Below are 17,044 nucleotides of genomic sequence, written 5' to 3' on the forward strand. Positions count from 1 at the left end.
TATTGATTTTGACTACAACTCATCTCCAAACTCCACGGCCTGGGCCTTGGCACCTCCCTCTGCGAATGGATCCTGAACTTCTTAAGTCACAGGCCACAATCAGTAAGGATAGGCAACAGCATCTCCTCCATGATCACCCTCAACACTGGTGCCTCACAAGGCTGTGTTCTCAGCCCTCTATTATACTCCTTATATACCTATGACTGTGCAGCCAAATTCCCCTCCAATTCAATTTTCAAGTTTGCTGAGTGGGTCGGATCTCAAACAATGACAAGGCAAACTGCAGGAATGAGAAAATCAAGTGAACTGTGCAGCAACAATAATCTCTGCCTCAATGCCAACAAAACAAAGGAAATTGTCATCAATTTCAGCAAGCGTAAAGGAGAACATGCCCCTGCCTACATCAACGGGGATGAAGTAGAAAGGGTCGAGAGCTTCAACTTTTTAGGTGTCCAGATCATCAACAACCTGTCCTGGTTCCTCCATGCCAAAACTACAGTTAAGAAAGCCCACCAACACCTCTACTTTCTCAGAAGACTAATGAAGTTTGACACGTCAGCTACAACTCTCACCAAATTTTACAGATGTACCACAGAGAGCAATCTTTCTGGTTGTATCACAGCTTGGCATGGCTCCTGCTCTGCCCAAGACTGCAAGGAACTACAAAAGATCATGAATGTAGCCCAATGCATCGCACAAACCAGCCTCCCATCCATTGACACTGTCTACACTTCCCGCTGCCTCGGCAAAGCAGCCAGCATAATTAAGGACCCCACGCACCCCAGAATTCTCTCTTCCACCTTCTTCCTTTGGGAAAAAGATACAAAAGTCTCAGGTCACATGCCAACCGATTCAAGAACAGCTTCTTCCCTGCTGCTGTCAGATTTTTGAATGGGACTTACCTTGCATTAAGTTGATCTTTCTCTACATCCTAGCTATGACTATAACACTATATTCTGCACTCTCTCATTTCCTTCTCTGTGAACAGTATGTTTTGTCTGCATAGCGCACAAGAAACAATACTTTTCATTATGTTAATACATGCGACAATAATAAATCAAATCAAATCAAATCAAATCAAATCCTGGGGGTTACCATTGACCAGAAGCTTTACTGGACCAGCCACATAAATATTATGAGGCGGCACAGTAGTTAGCACTGCTGCTTCAGAGCGTCTGGGACCCGGCTTGGGTCACTGTCTGTGTGCAGTCTGCACATTCTCCCCGTGTCTGCGTGTGTTTCCTCTGAGTGCTCCGGTTTCCTCCCACAGTCCAAAAGATGTGCTGGTTAGGCGCATTGGCCGTGCTAAATTCTGCCTCAATGTACCCAAACTGGCACCAGAGTGTGGCAACTAGGGGATTTTCACAGTAACTTCATTGCAGTGTTAATGTAGGCCTATCTGTGACTAATAAGTAAAATGAAAATAAATTTTAAGAATTATGACTATAAGACCAGGTCAAAAGCTGAGGCAAGTAGCTCACTTCCTGATTCCCCAAAGCCTGGCCACCATCTTCAAGACACAAGTCAGGAATGTGATGGGATACTCTCCCTTTGTCTGGATGAGTGCAGTTCCAACAACACTCAAGAAGGTCAACGTTATTCAGGATGAAATAGTCAGTTTGATTGGGACCACACCCACCACCCCCATTTTCTCCATCAATGCACAGGGACAGCAGGGCAGCAGTGTATACCATCCACAACTTACACTGTAGCAACTCCTCAAGGCTCGTTTGACAGCACCTTCCAAACCCTTCAATGGTACAAGAGTGGGATGCAAACTGGAAAATGTTGCAAAAATCACTAGCTCCAGCCTAGGATGACAGCCACTAGTAAGTGCCATCCTTAACCCATTCAGAGGCTGCAGTCGTGGCTGTCGCAGTTGGCAGATTTCAGTGAGGGTGTCACTAATGTGGGACCACACTGTTCCTCAATCAACGAGGTTCAGCTGGGACAATGGTTCCTTGAATAACCCAACTGAATATAAGCTCCTGCTGAATGAAGGCCTTTCTATCCCTTCTCCACTTTCTTCCAACAGCCTTTCCTAGTCTGTGTCACCTCTGCTCATTCTCGCTGTCAGGCTAGAGGAGAGAGGGCTGTTTGCCATCCAGTTATATCTGAGAGTGGTCCCATGACAAAGCCTTACAGGGTGTTCCACACCTCTCTCTGCAGACCTCAGCAGCTTTAAATAATGCTGGAAACCACCAAACATTTCTTGAATTGCAGCAAGAGTCACTTGAAATCAATCAGCAACTAACCTAAAAGTACTTTCTGATCCCTTTAAATAGCACTGGAGAGAGTTCCTTCCTGCGGCAGAATACATGTTCATTTAAGGGGCTGCAACATTGAACTCCAAAGTTGTACATTTGGTGTTAAGTCAGTCTGCAAGGTCAGAACGGGCAGAATTTCCCCATAGTTTTTCAGAAAGTCAGGCCCTGACTGAAAGCCGGTATGTCGCCCTCCAGCTACATGGCCAGATTTTAGTTGAGATTTTCAGGGATTCGCAAAAACAAAAAGATTGGAGCAACATCTTTAAAGTGTGATCAGCCCTGAAGCGGAACTCCGCCATCCTCCCACCCCCGCAGAGATATCGGGGGCTCTCCCCTTGCACCCAGCACAACCATCAGGGGCTCTTTCTCCCCACCACCCCCATGCCAACAACCACTACTTCTCAACTCCCACCCTCCAACCGGCCTGCAAGTTTTCCCCTAAAAGCCCTTGGTGCTCTCCCACCAACCAAACATAACAGCAACACCCCCAAAAATGGGGATCCCTAGTGGGCATTGCCCCTTGGGACTGACTCTAGCCTGCTCTTGGTACAGGTTGGTACTGCCCAGTTGTCACTGCTGGATTGGTACTGTCAGGTTGGCATACCCAGACATGTCCCTCTCTCTCTGGGATGGGGGAGAGTGCTATACTTACCTTTCTGACCCATAGAGGGATCTGATTCACGTCTTCAAAAAGCTGGTGTAAACCTCGCCGACATAGCGTCACATTAGCGAGGTATGAATATTTTGACGAGAGGGAGATCATGTGGTGGGCTCTTGGTAAGTATATTAAAATGTATTCAAATCTATTTAAATGAAGTTCTTGCCTTGTGGACATGAAGCTCATGACATCACTGATGAAGAGCGTGGAAAATCAAGAAACACAACCTCGTCAGTGAGAACGCAAGCAAAATCTTGCCAGTGAGAATTGTGTATTCTGATGCTCACTGAATGTTCTGTTTGCATTGCCATTGTCTCTGAAGGCAACATGGGCTGAACAATGGCCCTAATCTGCAAACTCTAGATACTTCTGACATTACATCCAGATTAAGGCCATCACAAAAATAAGGGGTTCCTATTAGCAGAATGTGCCAGAAGTATGTGCATGTACTGTGGATGGCATTTTAGAGAAAAAATGGCACTCATAATACTGTAAAATGGGGTGCTATCAAGACAAATTTCTAGGCTTATAGATAAAAAATGATTATGCAGTAAAATACATGGCCAACGGTGATATTAATATATAATTTCAGTGCTGAGGGCAACTGAGGGATGGATTCAGGAATCCATTAACTTCTGTTTAGAAAGATACCAGTTGATAAAGTTTGTCCTTTGAAGAGATTAAAAACAATTAGGTCAGGAAGTCTTAATTGAAGGAAGTAATTTTGGACTAAACTACTACATTTGTTGACATGAATGGATTGTATTTGAAAGGATTTGGGAAGAGATACGACATGAGGTAACATCTGTGACAAGTACCTTTGGTGTAAGCAAAATATAGCATGCAAAAAAACATAATTTTTAACGTAAATGAAAACAGAAGATGCTTGAAAGTCTTAGCAGGTCTGGTCACAACTGTAGGGTCACATCTGTTAACAACAGGGTTAACATTTCAAGACGTGAGCTAACATTAAAACCTGAAAGGTTAACTCTATCTCCTTCCCCACAAATATTGCTTAGCACTTCCGACGTCTTTTATTTTTGCGTCAGATTTCCAATATCTGCAGTATTTTGCCTTTGAATTATGCTTTTAAATAGTTCTGCAGAAGGTTTGAAAGTTACTGAAAAGCTGCTCTCTCCTGCATACAGTTGGGCTGGATCACTCTGCAATATAAATCAATTCTGTTCCATCTGCTCTACCATGAAGTGTCTTGTGTATACCAGGATAAGAAAGAAATTGGCTGCCTGCAGAAACCACCTCGGTCTCTCTTCTGTAGGGACTCAAGAATATCACTTGTGACATGAGTTTTTATTTTATTTATTTATTAGTGTCATAAATAGGCTTACATTAACACTGCAATGAAGTTACTGTGAACATCCCCTTGTCGTCACACTCCGGCGCCTGTTCGGGTACACTGAGGGAGAATTTAGCACGGCCAATGCACGTAACCAGCATGTCTTTCGGACTGCGGGAGGAAACCAGATCACCCATGCTGACATGGGGAGAACATGCAAATACAACAGCCAGCTTCACCTGCTGCTCAGATTTCTGAGATGCAACAGCTATTCACTGATACACTCCTGAGGGCAACGCCTTTGACTCATCAGTGTCAACCTGCCTAGTTTAAATTTTGAAAAAACACTTGGCAGTTAACTGTCAAGCCAGGAACTGAACCCGGTCCTTCGAGCTGTGAGGAAGCAGTGTTATCCTTTGTGCCACTATGCTGCCCAACCTAGGGCTGAAAACAAATGGACACCGATCACAATATTCCTCTTCTCTGCTGCCTTATTGAGCTTCCCCTGGCCTCAAAGTTACGGAACTTTTGCCTGCTATCACCTTCTGTTCATTTGACTTTAAGTTGATTAATGGCCACTTTTGTTCAGACTTTTTAAGAGAACATACAGCTGATTGATTAATACATTCATAATAAATTCATTAAAGTAAATGACATCACCTTAAGCGATGCATTGTGTGCATTTTCCTTTCTGGTACGGCTTTTGGAAACTTGCAAGGATGTTGATGACTTCCCCACCTCAGTTAGGGTCACTGAACTCTGACCAGATCCTGGAAGCTGTTCATGCATGCTTGTGCTAACCCTGCCTTTTGCTTTAAAATTATACGTCCGTTTCACTGGATTCAGAAGTCCTTCTTCAACAAAACCTTTTATGGGGTATTTTCCAGGGGGTGGTGTATCCTGAAAGAAAATAACATTAGTCGCTCAGTAGTATAGAACCTGAGTATCACTGAAAAAAGACATTTTGTCAAAGCTTTACCTCTTGCACTTGCTTCGCAAGACTACCAGTATAAGGAGAAAACAATGACATATACTGTATGAAAAGAGTGTTGATTGGTTTTGCAAGCAGGGGCTGGGTTTGGTTTGTACCTTGGCCATTGGAAGGGACGTGCTGTTTGATACGATCCACGCCAGTCTTTGGGAGGTATGACTTACATCCCGAGCATCCCGCTGGCACTGAAATTCATATACCACATTACTCATTTGTGTGACAGGCAGAATGTCTTTTTGGCTTGACAGTAACATCCTATTAGTGGCGAATTCCACTAGTGTTGCTGCTACATAGTAGCAGTGTGAATCAGCCAGCTTCACCTGTTGCTCAGATTTCTGAGATGCCTTGTCCTTCCAGGGTAATCAGAAGTAGACTGTGTCCTTTTCAGGGCCTTAAGCCCATTCATGATTTTGCATGATATACAATGATTTGATCAGAGTAGCCATTATCCCATTATGTTTTTGATGCGTCCTATTTCAGCATCAAGCTTGCATGGTGAGCGAATGTCAGTTGGGCTCACGGTGTTGCTCATTTGCGTGCATGGAAAGCTAATATCAATACACAGAGCCCTGTTCTTTGCAGACAGAAAGAACATGTACACACATTGCTCATTTTTCAGCTAAACAAACGTAAGCGACAGCCATTCACTGATACACTCCGGGCAATGCGTTTGACCCACCAGTGTCAAGTTGCCTAGTTTAAATTTCAAAACAATGCTTGGCAGTTAACTGTCAGTCACCACAACTGGTGCATTCTCCATGGCAATGCCTCTACCAATCAGACTCCACTTGCCAACCAATCAGCGTTCTCTTCTCATACAATATAAGTTGTCATTTTCTCCTTATTCTGGTGTCCTTGCAAAGTGTCTTGAAATAACATTAGCTAAATTGAGGTTTGCCACACAAGAATCTTCAGAGTGGGTCCTAAACTCGATCTTAAGAGATTTAAAAACCACACATGCATAAAATTTGAAGTACAAACTGAAAGCTTTGCAAATATACAATGGGTTATTTGGAGAAGGTTAGTTGACATTTCAGGTGGAATATTATCTCAAAGTGAAGCTTACAAGCTGGAATTGCAGATTTCTCTTGGTAAATGCATTTGGTATTTGTTTTGATCTAAATCTTCTCTCAGGGTGCTCAATAACAACGTGTAGTTATACAGCTCCTTTAACATAATAAAATGTTCCAGTGCAATTCCCCAGTGCACGTCACAGGAGCATTATAAACCAAAATCTGACATCCAGCCACATAAGGAGATAATAGAACAGATGACCATAAACTAAGTGAAAGGAGAAAAGAGGGGGACTGATGAGGTGGAAAGGTTTAGGGATGGAATTTCAAACCTCAGGGCCTTGGCAACTGTAGGCGCAGCCACCAAGACGTGCAATTCAAATCAGTGGTGCTCATGAGGCCAGAACTAGAGAGACACAGTTATCTTGGAATGCTGGCAAGTGGGATTAGGTAAACAGGTCAGGGCATTTCATGCATCAGTGCAAGCTTGATGGGCTGAAGGACCTCTTCTGCACTGTAGTAATCTGTGATTCTGATTATGGGGCTGGAAGAGATTAGAGATGTGGAGGGGCAAGATTACAGAAGGATGAAAATTTTAAAATCAAGGTGTTGCTTAAACAGAAGCCAGTGTAGGTCAGCAAGCACAGGGATGAGGGGTTTACAATACTTTGAGCAACTTAAGGCAGACGGAACAGAGTGTTTGATGAACTTAGGTTTACAGAGGGTAGAATATAGGGGAAGTGATGGCCTAGTGGTATCATTACTTGACTATTAATCCAAAAATTCAGCTAATGTTTTGGGGACTTGGGTTTGAATCCCACCATAGCAGATGGTGGAATTTGAATTCAATAAAAAATATCTGGAATTAAGAATCTACTGATGTCCATGAAAACATTGTCGGAAAAACCCATTTGGTTCAATAATGCCCTTTAGGGAAGGAAATCTCCTGTCTTTACCTGGTCTGGCCTACATGTGACTCCAGAGCCACAGCAATGTGCTTGACTCTCAACTGCCCTCCAAGGCAACTAAGGATGGACAATAAATGCTGGCCAGCCAGCGACACCCATGTCCCACGTATGAATAAAAAAGAGTGGCGAGACTGGGCAAGAAAGAGTCAAAATAATTCAGTCTGGAAGATGAGGGCTTTAGCAGCAGATCAGATAAGCTGAGGCAGGGTGGAATGAGGTGGTGTTACAGAGTTGGAAGCAGATGGTTTTAGTAATAGCGGGGATCAGGTCATCATATCTGATGCCAAAGTTGAAAATTGTCTGCATCAGCCTCAGACTGTTGCCAGGGTCAGAGATGGAGTTTGTGACTGGAGAACACAGTTCATGACAGCAAAGCCAATGGATTCAATCTTCCTAATATTTCATCATAGAATCCCTACAGGGCAGAGGAGGCCATTTAGCCCATTGAGTTTGCACCAACTCAGCACCTTACTCAGGCTCACATTCCCCCCCAACCCACCTCCTAACCCTGCCCCCCAACCTCCCACATCTGCCTGGCCTATCCCAATAACACCCCGCCATGGCTAATCCACTTGGCCTACACATCTTGGGACACTAAGGAGCAATTTAGGATGGCCAATCCACATAACCTGCAAATCTTTAGTGGGAACAAACTTCTGCTCATCCAGCACAGGATGAGCATCATCAAAGTTAATGCAGAAACTGATGCGGTGTTTTCAGGTGAAGTTGTTCAGGGGCAGCATAGAGATGAGAAATAGGACAGTCCTTTGGAGACACTAAAGATAATGGTTTGGGAGCAAGAAGAGACGCCATTGCAAGTGATTCTCTGGCTACAATTAGACTTCAGCAAATAAGATTGGAACCAGATTGCACAGTCACACACCCAATGGAGAGGCAGTGGATGGAGGCCAACCATATAAAAATCTGTCATAAAGTCAAGAAGGGCAAGGAGGGGTAGAATGATAGAAATCCTACTGTGCAGAAGGAGGCCATTCGACCCATCAAGCCTGCAGCAACAACAACAATCTCATCCCGGGCCCTATCCCCTTCATCCCACGTACTTACCCTGCTAAACCCCTGACACTAAGGGGCAATTTAACATGGCCTGTCTATCTAACCCGCACATCTTTGGACTGTGGGAAGAAACCTGAACACCCGGAGGAAATGTGTGCAGACACGGGGAAAACGTGCAAACTCCACAGAGTCACCAAGCTCGGAATTGAATATGGAACCCTGGCACTATGAGGCAGCAATGCTAACCACTGTGCCACCATGCCACCCCTTCCTAACAGTTTACCTTTTTCAGAGTCGAACAGGATGCCATTTGTGCCTTTGATAAGAGCCATTTCAGTACTTTGGCATAGGTTCGGATACGAATTGCCTTGGTCCTACGCCCTGGAATTACTCATGAGTTTCAAATATTCAATCTCTGCTTTTTGACCATGTGTTTTTCAGGTGCTTTACTATGAAATACCATATATTAAAGCTTCTATATAAATGCTAGTTGTTGTAATGCAAATTAGTTATTGTATGGCCCAGTTCTGCCAGAGGTTCATTGATCAGGAAACCTTGGCCCTATGTTTCGGTCTTCCCAGGTGCTGTTTGACCTGAATGGTTTCCGCTTTTACTTTGGAGTTCCAGCAACTACAGTATTTTCTTCCCTGTTTTACTGTGAATTGTGTGAAATATTTTTCCATGAAACCCTGCAGATATTAAGGCTTTTGAGATTATGTTCTGAAAGTTCTCAAGTACATACAAAGGAATTCTCTTGATAAGATCACAAGGTTTGTTACAAAGTCACACAGATCCAAAAAAAACCTGAGGTTTTCACTCCTTATACCATCAGTTACCCCTACCAGAGAGTAAAAAGGGAATTTTAACTCTTGGACAGGAAGCCAACAAAACTCCTCCTACCACCCCCTCCTGAAAAACATGCTTGGCAGATACTGGCCAGAATTCTACAATGTCATTCACCCCACCACTGCTGCCAGTGGGAACAGAGAATTTGATGCTCAGCCAGATCTTCCATTCTTGGAAACAAAGAATCCCAGCCACAGACAATGTTGGAGAATCCCAGCCACTAACTGTGAGACTGCATTTGCATCCTGCCAGCAAGATGTCCTTTGAAATATGGGTACAACAAAGAGTTAGGAAGGCACATCTGGTCTTCATTGCAGGTAGAGGGTGGTGACATTGAGGTATTATCACTGGGCTAGTCATGCAAAGATCCAAGATAATGCTCTGGGGACCTGGCTTTGAATCCTACCATGGCAGATGGTGGTTAAAGAAAACCTGGAATTAAAAGTCTATGATATTGTTGTAAAAACCCATCTCATTCACAAATATCTTTCAAGGAAGGAAATCCTACATATGACTCCAGGCCCACAGTAATGTGGTTGACTCCGAAATGGCCTAAGGGCAATTAGGTATGGGCAGGTAATAAATGGTAAAACAAAAGTGGAATAGGCAGAGGAAAAAGGATGTCTGTTACAATTGTACAGGGCTTTGGTGAGATCACATCTGAAATATATATTGGATCATATTGCATAAATTATGAAAAAGTTATTCTATGATGAAAGGCTGAATAAATTGGGCTTATTATCGCAGGAATTTAGAAGAATGGGAGGCAATCTCATTGCAACATGAGGTTATGGAGATAGGGCCTGGGTGGGATTGCTGTCAGTGCAGGCTCAGTGGGCTGAATGGCCCCCATCTGCACTGTAATGATTCTATGATTCAGAGACCAATAGGAAAGATGCTGAGAGATTGTTTCCATTGGTCTAAGAATCTAAAACATTGGGGCACAGTTTTACCAAAAGGGGCTGATCAGTTAAAATTGAGATTTGTGTAGTATATTAAAGTTTAAAGTTTATCTATTATTGTCACAAGTAGGCTTACATTTTGCAATGAAGTTATTGTGAAAATCCCCTTGTTGTCACACTCCGGCGTCTGTTTGAAAACACTGAGGGAGAAATAGCATGGCCAATGCACATCTTTCAGACTGTGGCAGGAAACCAAAGCATCCAGAGGAAACCCATGCAGATACGGGCAAAGTGTGCAAATTCCACAAAGACGGTGACCAAAGCTGAGAATCGAACCCAGATTCCTGGCACTGTGACAAAGGATTGGCTAACTAGAAGAAAATTGGGATAAGAAGGAAATTTTCAGGATGCCAACCTGTAAGTAGTGGAGTGTCACAGAGATCAGTTCTGGGGCCATAATTATTTACAATATGTCTTAATGACTTGGGCGAGGGAAGTGAATGTACTATTGCCAAGTTTGCAGATGTTACAAAAATAGGTAGGAAGGCAAGTGTGAGGATGACACAAAGAGTCTACAATGAGATTAACTAAGTGGACAAAAATGTAGCAGCTGGAATATAATGTAGGAAAGTGTGAAGTTACGCACTTTGGTAGGAAGAACAAAGGGGCTGAATATTATTTAAATGAAGAAAGGCTAGCATGCAAGTTCAGCAGGTCTTAGGGAAGACAAATGGAATGTCAGCCTTTAATTTCAAAGAGAATGGAATATAAAAATAGGGAAAATTTGCTATGGCACTGATTAGACCACACTAGAATACTATGAACAGTTTTTAATCAGTAAGAGAATCAAATGTTATGGGAATAAGGTGGGAAAATGAAGTTGAGGATTATCACATCAGATCAGTATTGACCTCATTGAATGGTGGAGCAGGCTTGATGGCCAAATGGCCTACTTCTCCTCTTAGGTTTTATGGTCTAACACTATAGAAGACCTTGTTAAAAGATTATTTTCATTATGAAAATGTGTTTTAGCAATTCTTTTAAAAAGTCTGGAAATTAAAGGACTAATGGTGATTGCCTCCAGAAGTTGGAAGATTGGAGAAGAGGAGGAAGAAAAGGAGACAGTAGCACAGATATGGGGAACATAACAAAAATAATAAAGGGAGGAGAAATAAAAAAACCTTCCTTGACATTTGATGTCATAAAGAAATGGTATAAGGCTTGGTCTTATTCAAACCTGAGCAAGGCTGATAAGCAAATCAAGTAAACTAAATGTAACCAGTGCCTCCAGTGCTCTACAATAAAACAAAATCACTAACAATAAATAGTGACTGCACCAGGCAGATGCGCCTAAATACAAACCAATTTTACTTTGCAAATTGACAAATGCCCTCGACAGCACTCTCCAGGGGCAAAAGGAACAGTCAGACGGCCGACAAAGCAGCTTTTATAGAAGGTTCCCAAATCTCATGAGGAAGCTCCAGCCATCTGTCATCCATAAGTAATGTGTTTCATTATGACTTGCAATATCAAGTACATGTGTTTGCAAACAAAGGCTTGTCAAATCATTTTTTGTGAGGCCTGTATCACATTCAACGTATGCTTCATGAGGCTCAGTAGATTTTAATGCTTGTCTCTTACACGAGTATTGTTAGTTTTTAGGAGGTCCTATTCTAACTAATGATCTCATAAAGTCGTTTTGCAGCAACTTAGTTACATTAGTTGACCAGGCCATGAAGAGACATTATCTGTTTGTACTCACTACCAAAGCAAATTGGTGAATTTTAGATACTCCTCAGTCGCCTTTTCAAAACATTTAGATAAATTTGCCTTTAGTTTCAATGGCTTTTGACACATTTTTTTTGATTTACTTATCCTTTATTAATGTCAAAACGTTTCACAGAAAGGATTTGGAAAAGAATTACATTGCAATTATCATTTTTAAAAGGCAAAGTATATATACTTAAGTAGTGAAAAAAGCATGATATTTTATTACGCTAGGAAATGATTGAAAACAATAAGCTGTGTTAGCCTGTCTTAGTAATAAAAAAGAACACTTCACTTCATTGTGTCGTAGTATCTTTGATTTTGATCCCAAGTTGAAGTTGTAACAAAATGTTCCCTCTGGTTGTGAATAAAGGAAAATACAATAGGGGAGATGCTCACATTGCATTTTCTTTAAACAAAAAGCTTCAAGCCTAATATTTATATGTCTAAGTTTTGAATACAGGAAGTATTTTATAAGATGACCCACTTGTATGGCAAAGCATAGTGCATTCATTATTTTGTACAGTCAAGATCTACTGATTGAAGTGTTTTAGTTTGATCGTACCTATTTCTCTGTCTTGCTATATGAACTAATAGTAACAAATTGTTCCTGGTTTCACCTTCAAAAAGATCATAAAATAATCATGTAGAGGCCAAGTTTTTTTTAAATTCATTGCATCCATATTGCATTGGGTCTGGATTCACATATAGGCCAGGTCAGGTAAGGACAGATTTCCATCTCTAAAGGAAGGCAGTGCACCAGACAATGATTTCAGTCATACTAGATGTCTAATTCCAGGTTTTCGTTGAATTCAAATTTCACCATCTGCCATTGTGGGGTTTGAACCCAAGTCCCCAGAGCATTACCCTAGGTCTCAAGATTACTAGACTCAGACAATACCACTATGCCAATGCCTCCCCTATTAAAAAATGAGTTATACCATTAATTGGTTAAATGTTAGGTAGTACGGGCACACCCTTAAAACTTAGACTGTTTACAGGAGGAGCTAAAGCCACTGTAACAGAAAGAACAAAGACAAGACCTAAACGTATAACAGCATTGGTTAAACCTATCAAAACCCCAAGCACTTAATAAGCTATGAACTTGGCGACTCCACATTGGAGGTTACGCTTTCATACAATGGCAAGCCCAGATGATGGAGTGGATCCTAGAGTAGGGGCGGATGCTTTCAATGTTGGATATATGGAAAATTATAAACTGCTCAACATGGGTTACTGCTGTTGGGGAAATGTACCCCAACACTATCTCTTCTGCCTCACTGTAGAAGTATGAACCACTTTGCAATGGCACAGATAGGGCAGTACAGCTGTACCTTTAATCCAATTCTGGTCATGTAAAATAAAAAAATGAAAATATCAATGCCTTCAGCTGGTTTAAAATTAACTGAATATAATCGATTTCAAACTATTTTTGCGATTGTATAAACGACAATCTTACATTTGCTACTAATTTCTGATGTCCATTCTCCACTTACTTTGACATTTTCTTGCCACCACCCTCCTCTACTTGATTTCTGTCCATCTGATAGAGATTTTTTCTTTTGCTGGAATAGTCAGCGCAAAATTAAGTTAGCGTGGCATTTACATCAATGAAAAACTCGAATTTATATACATATATATATACAGCAGTCAAAATGTCACGTCCCACTACCTTGCTAAAACGATTATTTTTGGCGTTACTGACTTCCTTCAGTTTGGATTTTATTTCCGATTGGTTAATTAAACCGTGTTTTTTTCTGGTTATTTTCTCAGCAGAAGAGTTGGAAGCTGTTGCAGCCATGTTAACACATTACCGAGATCCTATCTACAAGCGCAACCCCGATTCCTTAGATGTTCCCTTTTCCAAAGACTGAAACGCTACTTCCAATTTCGGAACATTTTTTTTGTGTGGGGGGAGGAGGGCGGGTGATCACTTCTCACTTTCAAATCAAAACTACCGCAAGGAGTGCTCCAATCAAAATTCTTAAAATTGCTCCCGGTAAAAACGAGTGCTCAGCCCTCCTTTACAATCGTCGGTGAGGAAAAATAGCGTTTGAAATTTCGCCTTTAATATAACTCAAGAAAACCCATTGCGTTCAGTGATAAACCCACTGTGACGTGGTCCTGCAGTTTTTTTTCGACACAATTACTTCTGGTACCAGTCACTTCGTGTTGTGAAACTTCTTACTGTGTTTACCCCAGCTCAATGCCAATATCTCCACAGCCAGTCACTTTCGCAGTGGTGCTTGTGGCGATCGATTCACAGCTACCCACCATTAGTATTGCCTCTGTCTGCTGGTTTACTCACAAATACCTTTCTCAACCCTCCTCAATAGAATACATTTGCCCAACCACTTCAGAATAGAGTGCACGAGATGTTGAAGGGCTTTCAGATTCGACGTCTTGCTGTCCCCTTAATGCTTTCGCAAGGAACAGCCAAGCAGTTAATATTGTCACTGGCCACTTCGCCAGCTTTCGAGAGCTCGGGTCGAGATGACATTCCAGCCGTATTTCCCAACGCATCTGAACATGTATGCCCCTCGCTGAGGCGAATGGGGTGGAAGCATGCATTCACTAACTGTATTCTCTAACCTCACAGTTAAAGAGTGTGGAACTGAGCCAACTAGGGAAGCCCCAGGTTGGATTGAGTCTTTTACCTAATAACTCACATGGCAATAAGTGGCCTCAGAATCGTTTCTCCTCTTGTAGTTTGGGGGATGAGACGAATGAAGGGATTTGCTGAGATTAAAACCATTTGTGCAGACTGTTGTCATCACTTAACCATAACGCAAAATATACCTCCGATTTTTCTACACCAAGCAGTGGCCCTCCCTCAGACTAAGATTAGGTTGCCAGAACATCCCGAAAAAGGCTACCTGCATTGCAGTTTCCTTTTCCTAACAACGTAAACTAGTAAAATAGAAACATGCCGGTAGCTCATTTTAAAAAGGGGGACTACTGGCTGGTGTAGATCATTGTTGCAAGTGGTATTCCAGAGACTTTAAAAGCACAGAATCTGGCTGATATACAAGTGCAGTGCTGAGGGACTGCTATAATGGTAACCATGGATGGACATTCAGAGGTTTTGGTTACATTCTCCGGTGGGGCTAAAGATTCCGCAGTATAATTCGAGCAAGGAGTATCCCAGGTATCCGAGCCAACAATGTCTAAATCAACCAACATTTAACATTAGCTGGTTATTTCATTGCCATTTTTGGGAGCAGCTTCCTACAAGTGCTCACACTAAAATTAATGCCTTTCTGGCATCATTAAGTTCAGATGGCAAGCAATTCAAGAGATCCTAAATTAAACAAAGAGTGTGTTTGAGTAAAGATTTATTTCCCTACAGTAAATTCAAATAAAAAGTAATTTCTAATTGCAATAGTGGTGACATTGGCAATATAAAATGGTGTGATATCAGCTTATAAAGAAAGCCAGATCACACGATTGCAGGATGCCAGTTACCATAAACAAGCGTCAGCAGGAAGGCCACATCAACTCAGGCCAAGTTCAAACTTCCAACACACAGCCACAGAAACATTTGGGGGGGGGGGCGGGAAGAAAGAGGTTAATAAAAAATGTTGCAGGTCAGGTCAGACAACATCTGTGCTGAAGGCAGCAGCTTTATTAAATCGGGTTTAGGATAGGCTGCCTGACGTTGAGTACTTCCGTCGCTTTGTTTACTTCAGATTTTCAGTGTCAACAAAAGCTTAATTGCCGTTTTCAAACATTTAAAAAACAGATATTGGAATATAGTACAAGCATGCGATTAAGAGATATCAGGCTAGATTCTTGTTAATGTTTCACCTCTCGTTAGAATCTACATTATATTGGAGATATTGTCAAATACACAAATTCCGATCAACTTGACATTCACATTTCCTATATCCAAAGAATTCTAATATACAAAAGCATTTCCAGCATGTTCAATAATTTTGACAATAAGCATAAACTGAATGGTCAACACGTCATCTGGTACAGGGAGAATATTGAATTATTGGCATAACAAATTGTGACAACTTAAAAATTACTAGCCTGATTAGAGGTGTCAAGATAAGGTGATCCTAAAAGTTCATGAATACCAAGACAGCAATGATCTCCAGGGAAATATTTTAATAGTGATCCTAGAGTGGCTATAATTAAGCTTCAAAAACTAGCACACAAATGCAATTTCCCAGTGATTAGCTCCTGGGAGATCAGACCCTTTTATAAACCAAAGGTAAAAATTAGGGTACTGACTGAACATTACCCAAATAAGGCAAATTCAGCCAGAGAATTATGTAGACTGACATATACATAAAATATGCAAATACCAAAATCAGCTTTGATATGAAAATTGAATGCAAGTCTTTTGCAAGTTAGGCACCATCTTCAATTTTTAGAGAACAAATTACATCAAGTGTATTTATATGTAGTGCAGAACAATGTGTACATTGGTGTCCCAGGGACCTCTATTAGAACTACTTAATGCTTTTGTGCACATGACCATCATTTCAAATGTATAAAGTGAGAAGATACTTCAGGACAAGTTGTGAAACTGGAAAATAGGGGATGGAAATAATACAGCATTACATGATGCAATTTGGAAGAGAAAATGAGGCAAAAGTAATACAACTTAGACCTGACTTTACAGAAAGCCTGGAAACAAAGTATTCATTGAGTTTTCATAAAAGCAAAGATATGAAAGCATGTGTAGTGACCACTTAGATAGCAGGTAGGTGCAGAAATGTATCATACCAGTGAGAAGTGACATTGAGACTAGAGGTGGGATCATTCTGTATCATGGAAAACACTGTTCAAAATTGAGGAACTTTAATAGAACAGGCAAGAGGGAAGTTTCCAATGACAGGAACCAAGTACAAATTATTGGCAATAAAAACTGCATAGCAGCTTTCAATCTGGAATGTATTTCTTGAAAAAAGTATTGGAAGCAAGATTATACCTTTTCTTGGACATTACTGTTGTTCTACAAATTTCTCAAGTACAATGAAAAAAGCAAGGGAATGGTCAATTCATTTTGTCCAATTATGGCTCCAACATAAAATGCTAACATTGCAAATTCCTTTCAGAATGGTTCCTCTTGAACTTAAATTTGGTGGCTTAATACTTGTTTCCTGGTCTCACTTTCAAGTTGATCTACCTAAAATGATTCTGGGCTATGCTCAAATGACTAAATTCTTTCCCAGGCACAATATAGAGCTAATACTCAAACAATGAAACTGAATAGATCAGTTTTCTCCCTATAATCTTTGCTTTTGGACATAGAGGTAATCTTATAATCCAAATGAATTTGTACCAAGGAAATGTTCAGCAGTAAAGAAACA

At 41.3% G+C, this 17,044-nt stretch overlaps 1 protein-coding gene across 1 annotated transcript in view; it reads right to left on the reverse strand.

The window, feature by feature from the left end:
• Positions 1-13,627, reverse strand: part of stpg4 (sperm-tail PG-rich repeat containing 4) — a 52,685-nt gene extending 39,058 nt beyond the window's left edge. The window contains exons 1-3 of the mRNA XM_080199826.1: positions 13,393-13,627; positions 13,217-13,285; positions 4,880-5,119 (exon numbers count right to left, since the gene is read on the reverse strand). Of these exons, the coding sequence (XP_080055952.1) occupies positions 4,880-5,119; positions 13,217-13,285; positions 13,393-13,521 (438 nt within the window). The 5' untranslated portion in view covers positions 13,522-13,627. The remainder of the gene's footprint in view (positions 1-4,879; positions 5,120-13,216; positions 13,286-13,392) is intronic.
• Between the last annotated feature and the right edge of the window lie 3,417 nt (positions 13,628-17,044).

Source organism: Carcharhinus amblyrhynchos, chromosome 12, assembly GCF_965287045.1.
Source record: "Carcharhinus amblyrhynchos chromosome 12, sCarAmb.v2.hapA, whole genome shotgun sequence".
NCBI classification, from domain to species: Eukaryota; Metazoa; Chordata; class Chondrichthyes; order Carcharhiniformes; family Carcharhinidae; genus Carcharhinus; species Carcharhinus amblyrhynchos.